This window comes from Coenobita brevimanus, chromosome 41, assembly GCF_032717465.1.
Source record: "Coenobita brevimanus isolate Jiangsu-jjx chromosome 41, ASM3271746v2, whole genome shotgun sequence".
NCBI classification, from domain to species: Eukaryota; Metazoa; Arthropoda; class Malacostraca; order Decapoda; family Coenobitidae; genus Coenobita; species Coenobita brevimanus.
In genome coordinates, this window is record NC_136994.1 from 15100011 (window position 1) to 15118477 (window position 18467).

Sequence of the window (18467 nt, forward strand, 5' to 3'; positions counted from 1 at the left end):
AGTAACTTGAAGTTTTTTAAAGGTTAACTTGTAATACTGCGTCTCAGTGTATTAGGCCATTTATAAACAATATGTTTGTGTAAATCCACGAAGATTTTGTGGACACTGTTTAATTTACTGCTGGTTTGTCATACAGCTGCTGGAAGTGATATAAGCTTAACTTGTAATACTGCATCTCAGTATGTTATGTAAATTACAGGCAAAAAAATTTTGTAAACTCAGGAGGATCTTGTGGACACCCTGGTTAATCTAATAATGTTTGACATACAGCTGCTGGAGGCAAAGACCATCTGTGCAGTGTTCAAGGACAACTCTCAGCTGTGTGGTGAGGTGTCGGAGCGTGTCATCCAGCACTTCATCCACTGCATTGAGACACACGGCCGCCACGTACAGTACCTCAAGTTCCTCCAAACAGTTGTCAAAGCAGAGGGCACTTTCCTTAGGCGCTCCCAGGACATGGTCATGCAGGAGGTGGGTTTGAGGTTATGCAAGAGGTAAGTTGAAGTCATGTAGGAGGTTGGTTGGGGTCATGCAGGAGAGGGTTGCGGTCATGCTAGAGGTACTGTAGTGGAAAATTGATGTAGTCATGTCAAGATCATGCTGGAGATGTGGAGACTGACATAGTGAGGATGGGGCTGTGCAGGGGGTAATAATTTTGATTGGGTAATGTCAGTCAGGAAGTGGATTAGGGTTATGAAGGAGGTACTGTAAGAGAAGATTGATGTAGGTGTGTCAAGATTGTGCAGATGGGGGACATTGGTGTAGTGAGGGTGGGTTCATGCACTTTTGGGTTTAATGGAGGTGGAATCATGCAATAAGCAGTGAATTTGTTGGAATGATTATGCATTTGAAGGGTTTATTGTGAGAAATCATGCAGTAGGTGATGAGTTAGTATGGGTGAGATGATGCCGAAGGTTTATTGTGAGTGAAATTGTGCAGTAGGTGATGAATTAGTTGAAATGAAGGAATATTGCAATTGAGATCATGGAGGAGGCAAATTATTAGTATGGGTGAGGTCATTTAGGAGGTGTTGAAGCATGTTATCCAGCACATCCACTGCACTGAAACCTATGGCTGCTATGTACAGGACCTCAAGTTTCTCCAGGTGGTTGTCCAAGTAGAGGGCCCTTTCCTCAGCTGCTTCCATGGTATGCTCATAAAGGAGATGAGGTACTGATGGTGGGGTCATACAGGAAATAGGGCAGTGACTTGCAGTGGGAGTAAGAGTCATGCTGGGGGTAAGGGAGAGATATAGTGAAGGACTGGGAGTGAGGTCATACAGTAGCAGTGGGATTCATGTAGGGTGTGAGTAGATAATGAAGCTGTGGTCCTGCACAGATGAGGGTGGGGTCATACAGGTGAGAGGTCTGTTCTTCTCATCTTCTCTTTATCTGTTTATTTTTCTCTATCCATCCATTTACCAGTCTGCATCTCTCTGTACCTTTGTATCATTCTGTCTGTCTGTGTGTATAACTAAACTCCATTCACCACCTATCATCCTTCAGGTGAACACTGCAGAATATGCGTTGGTTTTCTGCAACAAGCATGCCTCCTTATCCTCTCTTCTCTATGTACAGCGTATCCCTATCAGTTTGTCTATCTATCTGTCTATCTGTCTGTCTGTCTATCTATCTGTCTATCTGTCCACTAGGTGAGCGCGGCAGAGGACGTGTTGGTGTTCTACAATGAGCGTGCCTCCTTCGCCACCTTCGTAGAGATGATGAAAGCAGATCGCAGTCGCATGGACTTTGATGACAGCAGTCCTCTCAGGTCTGACTCTTTGGCAGTACTATACTCCTTTTACTCTAACTTTGCCGAGATTTTCACCCTTTTGTAGACTATCACGTACCTTAATGGAAGAATAAGCAATATCGCAGCCCTACATCTTTTTCGCTGCACTCCATTTTGACAAGCATCATATTCCACTGTTAATATCTTGTTACAACTCAGCATTCAAGATGAAGAGATGGTAGTTTTGGCCAAGTTAGGGCAAAAACAATAAAGTCAAATGGAGACTAAAATACTATTGCTTTATTTGTATTTATGTTTCTCTCCTCTAACTCTCAGAGGGTAGTAGAGTGGATGGAAGTGAAATCCCATACCCACTTTACTCTGCTGTAACTTGGCCTAAAATTACCATCTCTCCATTTTGAATACTGAGTTGTAACAGTAGATTAGCACCAGGTTATGATGTTAGTCATAAAGAAGTGCTATGACAGAGACATAGAGTCATGGTATTGTCTTATTTTTTCAGTGAGCCACATGAAATAAGATGCAAAAGAATGAAAATTTTGGTCAGGTTAAGATACAAAGAGTATATTGTAATTATTTTTGTTTTTTAACTTGTGTAGTTAGTTTACTCTTTTTCTCAGGCCTGGCTCTCAGGGGAGACTAACCTAAGAAGAACTAAGGCACCATTTCAATTATTTATTTATATATTTCTTTAATTGCTTGAATGCAAGTGATATCCCATTTGATTTATTATCAGCATCTGACATATTTGTCCCATTAAAGATAAACTGTTTGAACTGGAGGAATTGGAGGTACCATCCTTTAACCCCTTCATTGGTGCTGGTGAGGGATGCCTACATGTGGTGGCACTGATTTAACCAGGGAGCTCAATATCATCCTGATTATACAAATGTCTCTCAGTTACTTCCCTGTCCTGCAAAATGAGATTGGTGGACTGCAGGAGAAGAGGAATTTAAACCTGCAGTCCACCAGGTTCACATTCTGCTGAGCCTGGTGTTGCAACTACAGTACAATCCCAGTTAACCGGGTGGCTTGGGGAATTTACCTTCCCGGTTACAGATTTTTCCCGTATTTCTGATTTTCAAGTCAAATCTATACAAAGGCTATCACAGCAGTAAATACAGTTCAGGTACTCACCAGTCACATTAGGGGTTACACTAAGAGATTCCGCCTGAAAAACTGCCTTGTAAACACACACCATGGTCATAACGCACGTGTGCAATGTCTAGCAATTTGCCGTACTGCAAATTGCACCAGTCCATTGTTTACCGAATTACTGTATTCATCATATGTACTGTACTCATAAAAATTGAAAAATAATATAAAGAAATAAAAGCTTGAACATTTATTAGTGAACTGATGATGTGTTAAGACTGCACTGTAGAATTATCACGACACCTGTGCCCCCACGTGAGTTTGTTTACGTTTCCGACTGTTCTTCTTCTTCCCCACTTGACCTCCATCACTCCACCCCTCACCCGCCACTCAGCTGTTTTGCAGAAAATAAAATAAATGATGTATGTATGAAATGCAGGCATATTATTTATTTATTTTTCTTCCTACAAAGTAAACTTTCATTCTTATTAACATTTATATTCAGCCATTAGTGTTTTATAATGTTCGCCTTTTTCAAGTCTGTTGCATACTGTATGTCCAGCTTCTGTTTCAAGGTAAGCACGATACGCTTACGTTTAGTTTGCACTTTAGGCATTTTGGAGTGTACAAATTACCGTCTATCAGTGGAACACAATAGCAAGAGAGCTTGTTTACTGTCTGGTGGCAAAACGCAGACTGGTGATTTTTGGAGGGTGTGGAGGATGATTGAATTCAAGTAGGGGAAAGAGGGGGAGAGGAGGGGTGGTTAAGAGGATTTGCTAGGGATTTACATTAGCCGGAAATGCTTTCACCTCGCTTTGTCTGACTTCACCCAGCCTCGCGTGACACGATCAAACGGTGGTTTGGCGGTCCATTCAAACTGGCGCACAGTTATAACTTACTGACATTTTTACCAGCCCTTGAATTTTCCCGTTGTTTTGAGTATTCCGTTTGTGTGGATACCGGATAGCTGGGATTGTACTGTACTTCTAACCCTTCACTACTAGAGGTCTGTCCTGAGGTGAGTAAAATTGTCTGGTAGAAGCAAGAATAAACTAAAACAAGGTTATGCAGATTCATAGATTAAGTTTGCCATGGTGCAGAAGAGCGACACCTTCATGTGATGATGTCAAAATTGCCAGGTCACTCAACTCCCCGGTTATACAGATGAACCCCAATAACTTGCTCATCCTTCAAAAGGAGTATGGTGAACTTCAGAAGATAAGCTTAAGCCTGTAGTTCACTGGGTTCACATTTCATTTGAACTTGGGGCTGCAGTATTACTGCTACTAAAAGTTCATTCACTCTCATCTTAAATGCCAGGACCAACTTGCCTCGCCCCGGGCTCCTACGCTCCTCATGGGGCAATGTAGGATTAGATGATGGATGGATGGATGGATAAAAGTTCATCATATGGTGTATCCTTCCTGTAACAAAATTCTGAATGTTATGTTGACTTCACAGTGTCGTTTAGACAGAATTATTCCCAAATACTGAAATTGTGTTTAGCCCGGGCTCCTACGCTCCTCATGGGGCAATGTAGGATTAGATGATGGATGGATGGATGGATAAGTAGTACTGATGTGGTAGGTGGGGGTGCTCACCATCCACTCACTCGATGTGGTGCTGCTCTCGGGTGTCTGCCCTTTCATCTCCTCCCTCCTTTCCTTCCTTCCTCTTCTGTCTTTCTTCATTCTTTCCTCATCCTTCTGCCTGTGGGTGACTTTACACTCCCCTTTTTGTCTTTCTTTCCTTCATTCTTTCCTCTTCTGCCTATGGGTGACTCTACAAGCCAAATGGTTTCCTGTACACCAGGAAACCATTTACTATGCTGGGCGGTAACCATATAACCAAATTATGGCACCTGGTGGTTTAGTGGGTAATTGCAGCACTCTAGTCGGATTGAGCCAGTGAAGGTTTATATCCAAGGGATGGTTGGGGTTATTGCTCACGTAATGCCACTCAGGGATGAGTGAAGCTGGTCACTCTCATCTTAAATGTCAGGACCAACATGCCTAGCCCTGGGCTCTTATGCTCCTCATGGGACAAGGTAAGATTGGATGATGGATGGATGGATAAGTAGTACTGTATAGTTGTTGTTGTTGTTGTTGTAGCCCTAGATTTCTTTGAAAAATGAACCCTGTGAACCACAGACTGAAATTGCTCACATCCTGCTGCTCACCATCCTCCTTTCAGGGGATAGGGAGGAAGTTGAAGGATATGTGTATAACCAGACAGAGAAGTAGCTTAGTTATGTTAGTTGCACCACATAAAGCCATTTCTCTCCAGTACTGAAAAATGTGTTCAGTGTGAGGATGGCAGCACTACGTAACTGGTGGGAGTGGTGTAGGAGAGGGACACTCACCTACACATGATGGAAATAACCAGGTGGTGGAACTGTTCAGTGATACATAGCTCTCAAGTCCTTCCCATCCCTGAAAAGAGGAGGGTAGGCTGTAAGATAGGGGCAAGCCTGCAGTCCACTGAGTTGACATATAGATGATCCTGGGGCTACACTTACTGCTTCTACCAACATGCTAAAGAGAGTCCAGGTCAGACCAGAACTGTTGTATCCTTTCAGTAAACACAATATTTGGTGCTGGAGAGGGATGCCTTCAAGTGGTGTCACTGAAATGATTGGGCAGTGGAGCTGTCATGGTTACATAGACATCCCTCAGTCAACCCCCTGTCCACCAAAAGGAGAATGGTAGTCTGCAGGAGATGGGCAGCTTCAGCATGCATTCCTTTGGATTCGTATTCACTTGAGCCTGGGGTTGTATCTACCGCTACTAATGACAGTATTCCTAGTATCGTAATCCTCAGTGAATGGTGAGAGGAATTATAATTACATTTCATTGGATAGGATTAATTTGTACATTCTCTCAGTGCTTGTTTAGAATGGCCAGAATCACATTGATTGAGTCATATAGCATGATAAGTAAACATACTTAAGCTTAACCACAAATTATCCTGGACAGTGGAAGAGCATCGGTATCAGAAACTGAGAGGGAGATGTGTATGTTTCCTTAGGGCATACTGAACATTGTCAGCCCCTTCACTACAGTGACCTGTTTTGGCACTTTATTCTTGCTGCTTACAAACTTAGACTATTTTCTTCAGCTTAGGAGAATTCTATGCTCATTGTCCATCCTGCGATAAAACAAATATACAGGGAAAGATTCTACCCTCATTGTCCATCCTGCATTAACACAAAAGACAATTTTTTTTTACTGGAGGGGTTAGGTACAGTCGCCGTTAATTATTCCACTACGGGTGTGCTTTTCCGGACTGAGTAATATAATTTGGAGATAGTAAAAATGGAATATAAAGCATGTCATTGGATTGAAGAGGTTAATGGAAAGATTGCTTATACATTATTCATTGTTGAGAGGATATGCTGGTGTACAGTGCCTGAATCAGTAGCATGATATTTGATGTTAGTGGTACATTAATAGAACGCCTTGCCTTCCTAAAGCGGATAACGCTAAGGAGGGGACAAGCTCACTAGTTTGTGATGGTCATTTATGAAACACCTGATGAGGGTAATGATTCTTCTTCTTCTGTACAGGTACCTGACTTTAGAATCCTCTGATATAACATGGCTTGCAGACAGTATGTTCACAGGTGTCCGTAAATTACCATAAATTATTTGGAGACATTGTCTAGTGCACATGGGAAGCTGTGTAGCACCTCCTCCTTACTCCTTGCTAATACTGTCCATATTACACCGCTCTAAGCTCATGTGTCTCTCTTGTATTTTAATGCTGACTTAGTTCTCATAAGTAACCAAGTGACACTTGGTGGTGTAGTGGGTTAAGGTACCCCAGCCGGATGGAACCTGTAGGGGTTTCCATTTGAGGGGTGGTTGGGGTTTCTGGCTCACATAGTGCCACTCAGGGCCCAGTACAGCTGATCACCCTTGCATTTAAAGTTGGGTCTGAGTGGCCTAACCTCAGTCCGTGCTTTCCTTTCTGTATGAGGTGCAGTGGGATTCGGTGTTGATGATGATGATAAGTATGCTACAGGTGTATGACAAAATACACCAGTAAGGAAGAGGTGCTAAGTGAGCTTCTTAAACTATGAAAATGTGGTCTTTGGTGGCCTGCCAAAAACTTTTAGTTTTAAGAAGACAGATGTAATTCACCAGATGGGTGAACACCAACTTACTTCAGGAACACTAGGCATTTTCTCTGTCTTGCTTCTGTTTTTTCCATGTGAAAAAATTTTGGCATGAACTTTAACACTGAAACTTTGACATTCTGTATTATTGGACTTAAGTGATATTACTTTTGTGTTAGTTTGTCATGTAATAGTTAGTTTAGTGAAACAATAGAATAAACAGTCACTGAAATAGGCCATAAATTACAGCACTTCAGAGTATGTTGTTTAGTATTTAAGATAGTTTTCAGGAGTTTAGAAACTCCTTGCTAAATGTTCAGTATTTTACAATTTTATCTGTGTCTGAATAACATTGCCATCTGTTTGTTGATTCGTGTTTGACTTAATAATGAAGTGGGTCTAGATCTAAAATTTTTCTCTCTCTGTTTGGCATCATAATTTGTCTCTTGGTCATTTACTACTGCATGAACATTTAAAATGGTATGCCTGTTAACTACACCATCAAAAGAACAACCAGATGATAATACTAAGCTGCGTCTGGATTTTGTCCCTAGAAATTTCTTCATTAAACTGCTTTTTTTTCTTTTTCTTTTTTTTTCTTATCATTACACTCTTGCTTGGATTACCACCAGCAGCAGTCCACTCAGGTTAGTTATTTATTGAGGAGTGTTGAGAGAGAAAGAGAGAGAGAGAGAGTTAATGTCTACTATTGAGATGTGTACAAGTGGCTAGAAAGGATGTACAGTACAGTCGACCCTCTGCCTTTTGCGGGGGTTAGGGGCCTGAGACCCCCTCGAAGATCGAAAACCCGTGTAAAATTGGTGCCCCCCTAAAAACACCCCTAGCCCCCTATTTCCTTCTTTAATGAAAGAAAACCCTTGTGTACATGTCAATAAACACTTTATTTATAATTAAAGTATGAAAAAAATAGTTTAATTGCGTAGGTGGATGGCCGCTCACACCACTCGTCACAGCTACATTCTCACCCTCCACCACCGTTACCATGGTAACCACTGTAGTTGTCACACCACTGCAGAAAACAAACAAAACATGTTTCGTAAATACTTCCTCCACCACTTCCTGTGTACAGTGTTGTTCTTGTACTGTACTTTATACAATAATATACAATACTGTGCTTAATTGCTAACAAACGTGGTAAGAAAAAGATATAAAAAGAGAGAGAGCCTGCCGCGAGAGATCCAAAACAATGCGGGGGTGGCGCTGCGGGCGGTATGCAGCGTGTGGCGCGTGATTTGAATGTGTTTCCATTTTTCTCTGGAGTTCAAAAAAGGTGATTTGGTTTCCCTGGTGACAAACTGCGAACAGTCGAAACCGCAAACAGAGGAACCGCGAGGACAGAGGGTCGACTGTATTGTACTGCACTGGATTGGAGTTAATATATGCAGTGAATAAAAAATTAGAAGTTACAGGAGTTGAGAGGAAGGATGGGACTGAAATGTATTGGTGTTGTGATAAGGAGGGGTAGGTTCAGATGATGTGGGCATGTGGAGAGGATGGAAGATGACAGTTATGTGCGGAACGTGAGAAGCATGAACATTAGGGGTAGGATTCTGAGAGACTGACAGAAAAACACCCGGGATGAGGTCATAGAGTATGACCTCCGGGACGTTAGACTGAATAGGTAAGCTACCAGAGACTGAGCAGTGTGGAGGGCCACCATTAGATGATGAAGGTCAGTGCATGCAAGCATGCTGGAGCCTTTATAAATGATACAAACAGAGAAAGTTTAATGGTATATAAGTTCATAGTAAAATAATGAAAAGAATACCCAGGACAAGATGAAAGGATGAAGTCATAGTGTAAATGATGGAAGGAGACTTCTTTTGGACTAAGAGGATAAATTATGTACAGTAATATGAGAGCCTTCCACCCTCCACACCCTTTTTTTATTTATTTATTTATTATTATAGGATGAACATTCGATTAGGCACATTATATGGAAATAAGTAAAATAGATCTTGCTGTCTTATCTTGCTGCACTTGCACATTGAATTTTAAAAAGTTGCTTAAATAGTTTGTATAAGAGAGAGGGAGATAGACAGACAGACAAACAGAGAGAGAGAGAGAGAGAGAGAGAGGCAGGGAATGAGAGAGAGAGTCACGCTAAAGGTCTTTCAGGCTAAACTGGCAGGCACGTTCTACTATTTGATCCAGTAAAAGGGTATAAATATGCATGTCCTCTACTATATACACTGTTTGGGTGCATGTATAAAGCAAAGAATGTCTTGAAGATCATTTTAAAGAATGTCATGCAACATTACTCATTCTGCATAATTTTTTGGTACTTAAGTTTGAGGAGGTTTACATAGCATGCAGTTTGCCATTACTAAATAGTCAGGCTATACAGTGGAGGATTGTTGCTGCAGCATTTTGCACTAGCATGTGTTGTAGTAAATTAATGTTTAGCATTTGTTGTAGTGAATTAAAGCTGTATCATGCTCTGAGAGTGTATATGTACAGTAGACTCTCAGTTACCCATAGATGCAATATCTGACACAGCTGGCTCAGCTCCATTAAAGAAGTATCTGGTGAAATTATGAAATATCCGGCACCGAAACGGGACGTAACTGGCGGTTCTATGCAATGACTGGCATTGAGGTGTGTCAACCGGCTCATTAACGATAGCCAACCGGCGCTCTGTAACTGCATATCTGTATTGTATCATTACTTTATTGTATTTTATGCTTAATTTTCATCTTTTACTCATAGGAAAATTTTTAGGATAGAGGCTCGAGAAGGACAGTAACGCAATATCCGGCTCGACGCCAAATATTGAACCGATGGGGGTACTAGGCAATATCTGGCATTTTACGTTAAGTGGCATAGGGCTTGGCTGAATTACACAGGATAATTGAGAGTTTACTGTATACTGTAACAAAAATGTCACGGTTCACAGCAGCTCTGCATAAACTAGAATGCTATTGTTCAGTCCTAAAGCCTTTGATTATTATGGTACCATTCCCATAAGGCACTTGCATGATGTGGCAGTTTTTGTGAACAAAGCTGGAGAATATGTGAGGAACTGAAAAAGTACTATAATTGAGATTGAAAATTTTTTGGAATTGGAAAATAAAGTAAAATGCCTTTATTGCAGACTTACTGTTAATGTGGGCAAGTAAAATGAGGCAGTTACTTCCAAAGCGAGTAAACATAGACCAGCAAAGCCACAAGCATGACTCCAGAACCTTCTCACTGTTTGTTTAATTTCCCTTTCTTTTGTTGCTAATTGAATAAAACACTGTAAATTTTTGAATAGTAAAAAGTAAACGGATATGCAGAGAAACTGCTGAATTCTGTAATTTTGCTGTATGATGGACAGCTTGTTAAGACATACACCCCCCTCATTAGTCCTCCTTAATGAGATTTTACTGCATCTTAGTTGCTTGCTGTTGGTAAGTTAATATTACAGGTATTACATTTTTTTTTCTGCTGCATGTAAATTCGGTTATTTCTTTACAACAGTGTACCAGAACTTTCTTGGCTGTCAGTAGCAGTTTACAGTAGGAGGGTCAATGTTATTCATGTCACCCAAGTTAGAGAATTATAAGCATCTCTTACTTACATAGCTTTTCAGATCCCTTACCAACCCCCCACTCTCTCTCCTTTTGCCTGTCCCCAACTTTCTCTCCTTTTGCTGATCCCCCATTCTCTCTCCTTGCACCATCCTCCCCCCATCTCTCTCTTCTTTCACCAGTCCACTCTCTCTCTCTCTCTCTCTCTCTCTCTCTCTCTCTTCTTGCACCAGTCCCCCTCCTCTCTTCCATCTTTCATCATCCCTCCCTTGCTATCTCTTACTCTTCCTTTCAACAGCCACCCCATTCTCTCTCACCTTTCACCAGTCTCCCTTCTTTCATCATTTATCTGCCCTCCCACTCCCTCATGGTTTCACTTCCTTTCACTAATTCCACTTTCTTTAGCATTCCTCCACTACCTTGTCCTCCATCACTCTCCTTCCACTCACCATCTCCAAATGTATTTTTGCTATGCTGTCCCATTCTTCATTGCTCTATCATCCACTTCCTGTATCATTTCCTATCTCATCCACTTCCTGTATCACTGCCCATCTCATCCACTTCCTGACCCTGTATCACTCCCTGTCTCATTCACTTCCTGTCCCTCTCTCACTCCCCTTCTCGCATTTCATTCACTTCCTGTCCCTCTCTCACTCCCCTTCTCGCATTTCATCCACTTCCTGTCCCTCTCTCACTCTTTTGCTTCCCATCCACCACCTCATGTACACTGCTGTCCTTCCACTCCTCTTCAGTCTACCTTCTTTTACCCACTTCTTTTCACTTTTGCCTGGTGGTGTAATGGTTAGAACACCCTTGTCAGAGAGATAGCCATCCTTAGTTTTGATCCCCAAGTGGTGACAAAGTTTTATATATATATATATATATAAATATAATACAACTAAGGGTAATAAGCTGGTCATCTACCCATAAAAGCACTTGACTACATTAGCCTAGCTTCGGGCTTGTACATCTTGAAGGGGGTAATATGGCATTGGCTGTTAGCCATGTTCAAGTGTTGACCTTCTCTTAACCATAATCAGGTCCAAACCTGCCATTCTGCCTTTGCAGTACTGTTTCATTACTTCTCACAGATTTGAGTCTAAATTAAACCCTTAAACACCATATGCTGTTCCTAGAGGCGTAAGTTTTCTGAAACTCTCAGAAGTAGCATGGATGAATAGCCTACTGTTTTGAATCTGTAGCATTTTACAGTCCATGTTAGAGATATACTGAAGCTATGTTAGAAGAATTTTGTAGTCTAAATTAATTAGTCCTTCACATTTTCCGTGGGAACAAGAAAAGGTTACTACAGTGGTATCTCCTTAATCTTGGCTTTATGAGACTGAGCACATGCCACGATTTTAGAATTCCGTAGTGTAGAAGTAACTAATCTTATGGGGGAAATTACTTATGGGTCTGTCGTCTTGGAATAGTTGCCCCCCTTACCCCCAAACTCACATCAAACCGGTCACCAGCAAACACTAACATCCTGGAAAAGAAATTACTAATGCATATTTAATGGGAATGAATAGTATTGTAAGATTCTTACCTGAATCTGAATGACAATGTTGCTTGAATGGCCTGGGGAGGGGGAGTGGGGTTCCAAGGCTTGAGGCGGACTACGGCCTCTTAGCACGGGGCGAGTGTGCTGCTGCCTCTGTGCCGCTTCCTTCTCATCAACCTCCCTCAGGAACCTCTCATAGTCCAGTGTGGAGGCAACAGAAGTGTAGTCATCGTCACCCTCCACCGCCTCCTTATCGCTGTAAGAGCCGTTGATTTGGTGAGATTAATTCTTTCCCAAACGGCTGCAGCCTTTCCGTATTTTCTATCGAAATGAGTCTTTCACAGGTTTTTTGTTATTATTTGTGGATTACCACAGCTACTGGGCTTTTTTATAAACTTATCTCTGAAAGCTATGAATGAGGATTTAGAATGCGTGATACACTTGATGCGACCAGTCAGAGCGGTTGTTTGTAAACAACATGGCCAGTTGGAGAGATTGTTGGTAAACATTGCTGCAGGAGACCTGCCTACTTCCTTAAATACCCCAAAATATGTATATATTGTTTTTGTCCACTCACTTCTTGCAGTCACGATTCAACAGTTAACAATCCATGTTGCATATGTACAGTACCATGTTGCATATGTACGAAAATTACTTAATGTGAGATCATCAGTTTGTTATAATATAGGTGGAATCACATCGCCTGTCAGGTAAAGAATTACCTCATTGAGCCCATAATGGTGGGCAACTTTGGCTTCTTTTCACCACCTTCAGTCCTCCTAATTACATCAGACTTTTGTGTGTAAGTTAATGTTGGCTTCTTCTTCCCCATCCTCAAAGAAGTAGGTTTAGGAGGGTTACAATTGGCCATGGCAACAATGGGCAAGCGGAGGAAGCACGGGGGGGGGGGGGAATCCTTGTAAACCACACCAGAACCACACGCTAACAATGAAGAGGAGACAATGCACTGAGCCAGATGCTGGGACGTCAAGTTTGCATCCTTCATGCTTGGTGTTGGGGGAGGGGGGAAGTGCTGTGATTGGCTTGTAGTAACTGCTATGCTTGAATATGATTGGTTTAGTAATTGCCATGCTTGACTACAATTGGTTTACACCTGGTTGGACACATGGGCTTGAGGTAATTATGGCATGTATGACACGAGGCATTGAAAGAATGTCACTTTTTGGGCTGCACTCGCAAATTTTGTGTAATTTCTGCGAGTTATCAATATTGCAAGCTGTTGCATGATGTTGCTGCATACTATGAATCCGCTATTCAGGATTGCACAGTTTGTGAGATTTCAACGTACTGTACCTTTGTACTGAAGTTTAGGGATAACCTTCATAGTTTTCTTCTTTTGCCCATTTTCTCATGGGCTTAAAAGCTTACATAACACCTCTTTGTTAAGAGATATATTCTCCTTAATATTACATCATATTATCTTCTGTTGTATTAATAGGCTTGCACTGTGAACTTTGGCCTTTATGTATTTAGTTTTCAGAAATGACACAGTATATACAGTGACTAGCATCATGCTGTATGCAGCAAAATAATAATAATAATAATAGTAATTATAATAAATAATAGATAAAAATCCCTATAGCTCCCAATGGCATACCTCACCAGTTGAATTAATCTGTAGGTGTTAAGTACAGTAGCTTCATTACTTCTTCAGATTCTTAAATAGCCCTCAAAGGATACATTAATGTGCAAATCTTCAGTTTGCTGTTTATCTGTTTATTTAATGGAATGCACGAACCATAATATCCAGTTTCTTTTTATAGCCTCCACACCTCACCTTCCTGGTAGCCACAGTATTTAGCCCTCTGCCATTGTGCACTTTAGTAATGCCTTTATGCAGTTCAGCGGAACCTTACATATAGTTCATTTTGTTCCCTTTTGCAGTTTAGTAATACCTTTATATATAGCGCTGTACTTTTATATAGTTGATTGGCACATATATATACTTTATTAATGCCCTTTGTACAGTCAGTAGTACCTTACTGTAGTACTTTATATGGTTTAGTAGTACCATAGTTCAGTACCTCTGTCATACCTAACTTTGAGACACTGAGCACAGTACAGTAAGCCACCCATTATTCCAGCTTTAGCCATTTAAAGCTGCATCTTATAATTTTTTTTTCGTAACAGAGATCAGTTCTACTGACATATCTCATGAGTATCATAAAAGTTGACTAAAGTAGACAAGAGTGGGAACTTGAAATTCTCTCCCTTTTCAACTGGTGTATGAATGTGGTGTCCCAGCCACTCAGCATTTGTACTGTAGGCAGTCATGCACACTTATGAACCATAGGACCTTATTCTAGATGGAATATAAGGCATTGTAGCCTTATTGCCATAATTAGTATGATTGTTGCTTTCATGGTATTATCACCCAAGTTAGATTCTTAATATGGGGGCTAACTGTATCAGATGTCTTCCACATAATCTGTCACTTCCACCAGCTGGATGTTTCACTCATCCTCCTTGGTTACAGGTAAGAGCTATAACCATTCATTTGGGGGAGGCAGTGGCTGAATCGGTAGAGAGGCGACCTGCAGTCCTAATGGACCCAGGATCGAATCCCAGCTGGGGCAGGGAACAGTTTAAGGATTTGAATTTCCTAAAAAAGCAGACTTTCCTGATCTACCAGATGACCCGCCGACATGTCGTAAAAATACCCTTGCTAATACTGTACCAATACACCAGTCCTGTATGAGACAGCCCTTGCATGTATTCAATATGGATGGTGGGTGTTAGCACTGAAGTGGTGACATGTGGAGGTGTAGGAGGACTACCGGTCCTTGGAGTAGGTCACGGCCCCCAAGCAATAGGCCCTGAAGCCTTTGCCCAGAGTCGGACACGTAAAAAAAAAAAAAAAAAAAAAATCTGCACCTGGCAGCCATTATATATGGATGGATTGTGCTCATATCTGTTGTTAAGGTGCCAGAGTAAATTTCTCAGCTGGTGTAAGTGAAGTTTTTCATGCATGGGATTGTGTATTATCTGACGATCTACATAATTTTTAGTTTTTTTGTTCCCCAAATAACTTTAAGAGCGACGTTGCAGGTACCACATAGAACTGGTAAAGCTGCTGGCATGCTGTACGGAGGGGAAGAACGCCTCAACTGAGATCAAGTGTCACAGCCTCCTGCCCCTTGACGACATTGTGGCCATGGTAGAGCACAAGGACTGTATCCCTGAGGTAATATGGCCACCTAGGTCCTCCCACTGTCTGGTGTCTCGTGGGATGTCTTTGAATGCTGGGAACTGTGATTGTGGGGTCCAGTCAAGGTTGGGGGATTAACTGCTTGGGTGATGTTTTGCTGTGCTGTGTGTTGCATGACTGTGGTGTTTGTGTGTAGTCTCTGTCTTGGGGCACTCATGATGGTTGTGGCCACAAAGAAGCTTCTTATCATGGATCATGTCCATAATTCATAAAAAATTCTTAATTACCACATATGCTTTGTTGTTGTGGTTTGCTACTTGTGTGGACATTCTTTGTGACATCCCACAGCAGTCCAGCTCTTGTGAACCTTGAAGAATTGTGGACTGATATGAGTGGTACAACAGTGTTGTTAAGACACTGTAAACAATGGTTATTATGTAAGACTTTATTTAAGCAAAATTAAAGCTTATGAGCAAATAATTTTGAATTGTTTTTCCCTGATTAACCAAATATATACTGTACAAGTATTATATATGGTAAAATTAGAGAAAGATGAGTCAATTGAGGATTTTGTTTCCTGATTATCTGAAAAAACATTCTGGTATGCAAAGCACGATGTTACGGTATATAAATCAAGGATTTGTCATATACTACCAGCACAAAGCTTGTCTTTTATTGGAAGGATATTGGCAAGATTGCAACTTATTAATGTGATGTACTGCATGTGATGTGTGTTGTGTGGTAACACGTTAATATCATTTATCAAAATCATTATGACTGGACCAAACTGAAGCAACATGTAAGGCAGTTAATCCCTCACCTTGACTGGAATAATGGTCTTAAACTTTTCAGGAATAAACATTGGTGATGTTGGCTGTGGCTGTTCATCTGTCCTACCCTCTGAAGACACGGCATCTCAGAGGCCCTAATGACCTCCTAAAAAAACCCAACTTGGTCTGACCCTCAATTCTCTCCCAGGTACCACATAGAGCTGGTGAACCTTCTGGCAGAATTGACGGAAGGGAAGAACGTTTACACGGAGATTAAATGCCACAGTCTGATAACACTTGACGACATTGTATCGATTGTGACGCACCCAGAGTGTATCATTGAGGTAGTGTAAACACCCACACCCTGACCACACTACCCTAGATGTTCACGCCTGGCTTCCTTACATGTTTTTCTTTTACTCTTTATGGATGCCTTTATTATTTAGTTGACTGTGAGACCCTGAAGGTAGTGAGAGTTGATGGCTCACACATTTTGGCCCTACATATATCCAGCATAGTAAGGCTTACACTAGTAAAGGATTAAGTTATTGTCTGTGATATGTGCAGGCAAATTCTGTTCTTAAGTTATACAGCTTTAAAGTAATGCACCAGGTGCATAATTCAGTCATATACACACACATACATGAATAATAATCAAAGTGAAAAATAAAAGTTTATTCACAAGCACCTTAATGACAAGTGAGGAATATAGCAGCTGTATACTTGAAAGCATAAGCACCTCATTCAAACATACGATGTGAGCATCAGTAGGCTGGGTACATGTAGAACCAGTGTGATGGATTCTTCACACTGCAGGGTCTCAGGTTTACCCCTATGCTTTCATAATTGTGAGTGTGATTCAGATGCAGGCTTGTGATTTGTTCTCGGTTTGTGGTTCAGGACTTGTTCAGGTGCCCAGACTGTGTGTGTTATGTACAGCAAGATCTCTTTGTTCCAGCCTTTTAGTAATCGGGCATTGCTTCATTCCAGTCCCCCAGTGTTTTGGCATTCTTTTGTTTTACCCTTATTTTAGAGTTTATGTATTATAAGGCAATGTTACATGTCTGAGTCAACCTTCCACCTGACTGCTTCTTTCTCAGCTGCTGTATCTTGTACAGCATTCTAGTCAGGTCCCCTAACCTTGAAATCCTGTCTCAGAACCTCATCATATATTTTATTTGGTAGAGCCATGGAGGCTCTGTCAGTTCAGATCTGTTCATCTTTTCACCTAGTTACTCTCAGTGTCCATTCTGACCTGGGTTTGATCCCTCAGGTTAGTGTATTTGTATGTCTTTTCATATGTTCACACATGCTCACACCCTGCTGAAGTTTCCTCAGTGATATATATAAACTCTCACTCATACTCACTGCCACTCCAACAGGTCGTATTTCACGTACACTTCCCACCTTACTCTCTGAAATCATTCCACACCAAGAAGCATAGGGTGAGGGTAGGTTAATTCTCCCGAAACAGAACTTAATGTTTTGCAGCCCTTCAGTGGTAAAGCTGTCCACACATATAAAAGGTTGTGGAAGGTAGTCACAACAGTACAGTGAGCAATAAACTGTGTGTCTCAGTTTTGCTGTCTTCTCCGGTGATATTTTTATTGTATTCTCCAATCTCCTGACTTTGGGTCCACAAACAGAAAACAAGAAAACAAAAAAATAGGAGATCTGTCAACAAAAAGCCTAGTGAAATGGGCCATGCATCTATCCTTTTCTCATTCTATCATTTAAAATACAGTACTTGGCTCCATGTCAAAGACAAAATGATCAGCATAAAAATATTTGTCATAATAGTAGTACATTCATTCATTGCCAAACGCCATGTATCCCAAACGGGGTGGCCAAGGGCTTAAAGTTAATTGTTTTACAGGGAGGGGCACTAATCCTCCACCAACCCCACTTGACACGTAGGGAGTACAATATTAGTTATTGGCCCAGATTCATGCAAATCCAGTGGACTGCTGGCTGAAGTTGCCTTTCTCCAGCAATTTACCATCCTCATCTTGGAGAAGAGGGAGGGGGCTGAGAGACATCTGTACAAGTGGGCAGCAGACTATCTGCCCAGCTTTATATGTGCCACTGTATGGTGTCCTTCTCGAGCACCCTTATTATTCATATGCCCTTAGGTTAGAGACCATTCCGACATCTGCCAGGTGTATGTCTTCAATCTGATGACTTTTTTTTTTTTCAGTTACTCTTGTTACTTCCAGATCATTTGTTCAGCATATGAGTAATGTTTGCCAGTCAAGGAGTTAATGAAGGTTCTTTGTAACCCTTCCAGTTCAGTAAGTACATTATATCTGAAGCTGAATGAAATTGTCTGAAGGTAGCAAGAATGAAGTAAAGAATTCTTCATCAGATTGAAGATGTTAAAAAGGGTGCAGCCCTTGTCATATGCATCTTCTTGCATAATTCATCCATTCAATCATAATGGTCAGAACAGAGTAAGGGGGTAGGGGGGTTTTCAAGAATTCTCCCCCAGTATCCCTGCTTGTCGTAAAAGGCGACTAAAAGGGTTG

General features: G+C 41.3%; 1 protein-coding gene across 1 annotated transcript in view; it reads left to right on the top strand.

Moving 5' to 3' along the window:
- Positions 1-18467, top strand: part of Itpr (Inositol 1,4,5,-trisphosphate receptor) — a 365063-nt gene that overhangs the window by 226412 nt on the left and 120184 nt on the right. Inside the window, exons 28-31 of the mRNA XM_080270492.1 lie at positions 271-471; positions 889-891; positions 1652-1770; positions 15073-15208. Coding sequence (XP_080126618.1) covers positions 271-471; positions 889-891; positions 1652-1770; positions 15073-15208 — 459 coding nt within the window. The remainder of the gene's footprint in view (positions 1-270; positions 472-888; positions 892-1651; positions 1771-15072; positions 15209-18467) is intronic.